Source organism: Theobroma umbraticum, unplaced genomic scaffold (genome assembly GCF_002168275.2).
Source record: "Theobroma umbraticum cultivar Fairchild unplaced genomic scaffold, ASM216827v3 scaffold_4.1, whole genome shotgun sequence".
NCBI lineage: Eukaryota > Viridiplantae > Streptophyta > Magnoliopsida > Malvales > Malvaceae > Theobroma > Theobroma umbraticum.
In genome coordinates this window covers 9,849,401-9,855,676 of record NW_018397258.1, presented here as the reverse complement: position 1 = coordinate 9,855,676, position 6,276 = coordinate 9,849,401, and the positions used below count along the sequence as shown (strand labels likewise).

The following is a 6,276-nucleotide window of genomic DNA, read 5'->3' as shown; positions in this document are numbered from 1 at the left end:
AGTAAAGCCAATCCTTTGAATTTTGAATTTTGGAAATTTTGAACATGGTATTACTTCATCTTGGTCTAAGATTCCACTTAAGACGAAAGCAACCTTAAGGGCTACTAGAAAGCGAGATGCCCTAGATGAAGTAGTGATGAGAATGTGCGAAATGAGGAAGACAGCCCTATAAGAGGAGATGTCATCTTAGAATATTTGGTAGTTAAGTTATAAAGTTTGGCTAATGAATTCACTGATTTCCATAATAGAGAACTAGCACAATTTAAGGAATAGGTTGTCTCTAGTTCACATGATCCGGATTATGTGCCTCAGTGTGAATATCTGAGTAGGGCTATTTAAGTTTCTTTACTAGATTTCATGAAGTTAAAGTCCTCGTCTTTTACTGGTTCAGATGCAGAGGAAGATCTACAAAGATTTTTGAAAGATATGAAATGTATTTGTTCTGCGTTAGGATGTTCATCACATCATTAAGTGAAATTGGTGGGATTTAGATTAAACAATGTGGCCAAAATATGGTTTGTGTCATTTAAGAGAGGTAGACCATCAAGGTTAGCCTCAATGTCATGGGAAAAATTTGTTCAAGCTTTCCTAGATCACTTCTTACTTAAGAGTATGGAAAATGCTAAGGCAGAAGAGTTTGAGACTTTGAGATAGACCCCAAACATGATGGTGACGGAGTATGATGTTTGCTTCACCCAACTATTGAGATATGCTCATGACTTGGTCCTAATTGAGTAGAAAAGGATTAAGAGATTCATTAAGGGATTAATTAAACCGCTGTTTAGAGTTCTTGCCACCCAGAGGTTTACCTCTTGTGTAGCAATGGTAGCTGTGGCTAGAATGATTGAAACCAAGAGAATGAAATCTAGAATGGATAAAGGAAGGGGTCAAAGAGTTTGAATACAAGACCAACAAATCTGTAAAGATTCTAACGTGACTAGGAGTCCCACATTTATACGCCATCAGAGTTATGAAGGGACCATTCCTATGTGCAGGCCACTAAGAAATAGTGATTCACTTAACCCACCATTTAGCCAAGAACAATCTAACAAAGCATGTAATCTAAACTCGAGGGAAAAAGGTATTTTGTGTAATTATTGTGTAAAGGCACCTAGTGGATTATGCCACAAGATAGTTGGTCCATGTTTTAGTTGTGTTTATTTTAGACATTTGATAAGAGATTGCTTAATGTAGAGGTAATCAGCGAAGGGTAATCATGGATACAAAAGGCAAGTGTCCAATACTCCACTTAAAACTGCACTGACTATGAGAAATATTAGAGGTGATAAAGGCAAGGGTGTGGCCTCATCATCATGAGGTAGACTAGCACAATCGGGTAATGATAAAGGTGGTTAAGAATGGGTATTTGCTTTGACACTGTAAAATGCTCGAACTTCTAATTCAGTGGTCATAAGTACACTTTGTATTTATGGTACTAAAGCTTTACTTTTATTTGATCCTGGATTGACACATTCCTTTGTGTCCCTACATTTTATGCTAAAATTAAATCGATTTTGAAGTAATATGAAGGAATCTTAAATTGTGACTACTCCCTTAAAAGAGATATTTATGGTAGAATATATGTATAAGTCTTATGTGGTTCACATAAAGGACAAGGATACATTAGCAGACTTGGTGTTGCGACTAACCTTGGATTTTGATGTGATATTAGGAATGGACTGGTTAGCCTCCTATTTTGCCAAGGTAAACTACTGCCGTAAGCTTGTGAAGTTTAAGTTTCCAAGGTAGCCTAGTGTTTGTAGGAGTTGTGTTGGACATAACCGCCAAACCAATGCCAAGGCAAGAACGCCAAGTGTTGTTGGCGACAATAAAAGATGCTTCAATGGATGATAAGAGTATGGATTATGTATTGGTAGTAAATGAGTATTCTGATGTATTTCAAAATGAATTTCTTGGATTACTTCCCAAAAGGGAAATTAAATTTTGTTTTGACTTAATTCTATATACGCAGCCAATTCCAATACCTCCTTATTGAATGGCACCAACTAAATTAAGATAACTTAAGAAGCAATTGGAAGATTGATTGAATAAGGGATTTATTCACCTCTGTGTTTAACCTTAGGGAGCTCTGCTATCTGTGAAGAAAACAGATGGTAGCCTTTGGTTATGCATTGATTATTGGCAATTGAATAAGGTCACTATAAAGAATAAATATCCACTCCCAAGGATTGATGACTTGTTTGATTTATTGTAGGGTGCCGTGTACTTCTCTTAGATTGATTTACGCTCAGGGTATCACTAATTGAGAATAAGAGAATATGATGTACTCAAAACAGCGTTCGACACAGATTATAGACAATATGAATTTTTGGTGATGTCTTTTGGACTCACCAATGCACCTACAACATTTATGGATTTAATGAATAGGGTCTTTCAGGCATATTTGGATAAATCTATGGTCGTTTTTATCGACAATATTTTGGTGTACTTTAAGAGCCCAAAGGAACATGCTCCACATTTAAGAATTATGCTACAGACCTTGAGAAAGCATAGGTTATATGCTAAATTTTCGAAATGTGAGTTTTAGCTGAATAAAATCAATTTCTTAGGACACTTGATGTCTGAATAAGGGATGCAAGTTGATCCCAATAAAGCAAAAGTTATGGAAAATTGGCCAAGGTTGATGTCTATCACAGAAGTTAGAAGCTTTTTGGCTTTAACTAGGCATTACAAACATTTTACACAAGATTTTTCTAAGATTGCATCCCCTTTGATAAGATTGACTCAAAAAAGAGTTAAGTTTGATTGGTCTGATGCATGTGAGACTAGTTTTCAAACGCTTAAAGCTTGTCTCACTTTTGTACTTTTGCTAAGCTGGTTATGTGGATTCATAAGCTATACCATGTATTACAATGCATCACGAGTTGGATTGGGTTACGTGTTGATGTAACATGGAAAAGTTATAGCATATGACTCTTAATAGTTAAGGAGGCATGTACAAAACTATCCTATGCATGACCTAGAAAAGGCAACAATTATGTTTGTTTTAAATATTTGGTGCCATTATCTCTAAAGTGAAACTTGCAAAATATATACTGATCCCAAGAGTTTGAAGTATATACTTTAACAAAAAGACTTAATTTTGAGATAATGTAAGGTGGTTGAAATTATTGAAAGATTTTGATTACACCATGCATTACCATCTTGGCAAGGCCAATGTGGTGGCGGATCCTTTAAGCCAAAAATCAATAGGAAGTTTGGCGCATGCGATAATAAAGAACAGATCTTTGGTGTAGAGTTTGTATGATCTAGGCAATAGAGGTGTACACTTTAAGATTAATGATTCTAATGCCTTGTTGGCACATTTTAGAATTCGACCCATGATATTGGATCAAATTAAAGTTGCCTAGGCCCAAGATGAATATTCGATTAAACTACTTGGAGACATGAGTGAAGATAAAGCTCGAGACTTTGTATATGGCACAAATGGTTTAATGAGATATTGATCATAAATTTATGTGTCAAATATAGATAGTTTGAGAAATTAGATGTTAGAAGAAGTGCATGTGGCAACTTATGCAATACACCCTCGAGCCACTAGGATGTATCATGATCTGAGTCTATGCATTGGTGGCTAGGATTTAAAAGAGACATGGCTGAGTATGTCTCTATATGTTTGACATGTCAATAAATGAAGGTTGAACATCAAAAACCTTTGGAATTGCTACAACCGTTATCAATTCTTGAGTGGAAATGGGAACATGTAGTAATGGACTTTATGATGGGTTTACCGCGAGCTAGGGCTGATAATGATGCCATTTGGGTGATAATTGATCAGCTAACTAAGTCTGCTTACTTCTTATCAATCAAGATTAAGTATGGAGTAGCTTGGTATGCCCAAATATACATTAATGAGATTGTCAAGCTACATAGTGTTTTAGTAATGATAGTGTCTGACAGAAGACTGCAGTTCACAAGTCAATTTCGGAAGAGATTGCAAAAGGCCATAAGCACAAGATTGGATTTTAGTATAGCCTTTCACCTATAAATGGATGACCAATCTGAATGTTCCATCCAAACACTCGAGGATATGTTAAGAACGATTGTGCTCAACTTTAGAGTCTCTTGGAATTATTATTTGCCATTAACTGAGTTTGCTTATAACAATAGGTATCAAGCCATGATCGATGTGGTTCTGTATGAGCCTTTATGTGGGTGAAGATGTTGGTTTGAAGTGAGAGAATGGAAACTCTTAAGGCTAGAAATGGTCCAAGAAGCTGAACGAGGTGTTCAAGTAATTCAAGAAAGGATACTAACTGCTCAAAGTCATCAGATATCTTACGTTGATAACAACCAGAAACCCTTAGAATTTGAAGTCAGCGATTATGTGTTTTTGAAAGTTTTGTCTACATACATCAGACACTTTGAGGTACTGAGGCACATTAGCATAATTGCTTATCATTTGGTGTTACTGCCTAACTTGTCCAATGTTCATCCAGTTTTTCATGTGTTCATACTTAAGAAGTATGTTCTTGATCCTTTGCATGTGATACGATATGATGAAGTCCAGTTACAAGACGAGCTTAGTTATAAGGAGCAACCCCTAGTTATATTGGATCGGCAAGTAAAACAGCTTTGCTCCAAAGATATTGTCATAATGAAACTATTGTGGCAAAGCCATTCAATTGAAGAAGCCACATGGGAACTCAAGAAAAAAATGTAAGACTCACAATCTTTGATGTAAATTAAGAATGATTTATGAAATATGTGAAGTCTTAAGTATTTTGATGATATGATAAGTACGCCAAGTGTTTAAGGCTATACATATTGACACTTAGGCAAAACTATAAAGAAAAATGTGATAAATCCCATAATTTGAGATTTTGATTAAGGTTTGATGTTATGTTTATGAATTTATGTGTATGGGATTAATTTAAATGGATGACTTAAGGTGTAATATCAACTGAGAATAATATTGGAGTGTTAAACTTAGATTTTTGGAGTTTTTGGGAAGCTTAGAACTGCCTATAGTGGTGTAAATATCAATACATACCCTAGTGTATCGATACATTCAAGGCAGGATGAACAACGAAGGCTCCACGAAAAATATTCTATCGATATATTTGAGAATGTATCGATAAATTTGGTCAAAGATGAATATGTATTGATACAATTGAAGCAAAGAGCACCCAGGGAGAAAAGTATCGATAAAATTCTCATGTGTATCGATACATGTTGGGCAAAAAGGATTCTGCCTGAAATGCATCGATACATTACTCCAATGTATTGACACATTCATTCGAAATTAGGGTAAATGAATCAATACATTGCCAAAATGTATGGATACATCAAAAAGGAAAGGCAAAAATAAAAAAGGATTTCGGGCAATTTTGCTCAACTCTTTCTTTCAACCTTTTCTCTCCCTTTCTCTTTCTAGAAACCCAAGGCCCTAAGTTCCTAAATAGATTTTTAAAGTCATTTGAAGCTATTTAAAGCTTGGAAAACCATTCTGGAGGTAAGATTTAATGTTTTTACTTATTTTTTTTTTGAATTTAATTGGTTAAATGCTAAAATTTGATTTTCTCCAAATTTGATAATTTTCCCCCTTGGCTTGGATTGAGGAATTTGCGAGCTAATACCCATGCAATCCGACTTCTAAGGTATGGGTTTAGCTCGTGAATGAAGGATTTGAGCTTAAATAGTTGGATTGCTAAGATTTGGTTAATTGTACAAAAGCTGAAATTTTTCTAAAGCCATGAATAATAAACATTTCAATGTTCTGATGTGTTTGAAAAGAGAAATGGAGTTAAGTCAACTCATCGAAAAGCTAGACAAAGATTGGGGGCTAAGGATCGAAGCTTCACAGGGAGTGTCTTCTATTGTCACTATGAGTGGGTTTAAATAAATGCATGAAATGCATAATGCATAATAGATGCGCTGCCATAGTATTAGAATGAAATATGTATGCTCAAACGAATGAACCTAAGCTAGAGTTCTATATATGTGTATATGTATATATGTGAACTGTTTGTGATTGTGTGTTGTGATGTGAGCCACATGGTTGGCCTATGCTGTGTGTACCTAGACTAAGACTTCTAGAGGCTATGATGAACCCCTAAGAGTAGATTACCTAGGTGAATGATATGTTAAGATAATTTGATTGAATGATGCCTTGGAGACTTAGAGGCACTTAGAACCCTAATCGAGCTTAAGATGATTGAAGCTCAACAAATGTAATTTGTGGTTTGATGAGGAAAGATGTGAATGATAAAGACATGACAGCCTTGTTTGTGGAGCGTGATTTGACTATGTCCA

General features: G+C 35.4%; 1 protein-coding gene across 1 annotated transcript; it reads left to right on the top strand.

The window, feature by feature from the left end:
* Window positions 1-4,225: 4,225 nt before the first annotated feature.
* On the top strand, window positions 4,226-4,684 carry LOC110413400 (uncharacterized). The gene has a single exon (XM_021424174.1). The coding sequence runs from the start codon at window positions 4,226-4,228 to the stop codon at window positions 4,682-4,684; it is 459 nt and encodes a 152-aa protein (XP_021279849.1).
* Window positions 4,685-6,276: the final 1,592 nt, after the last annotated feature.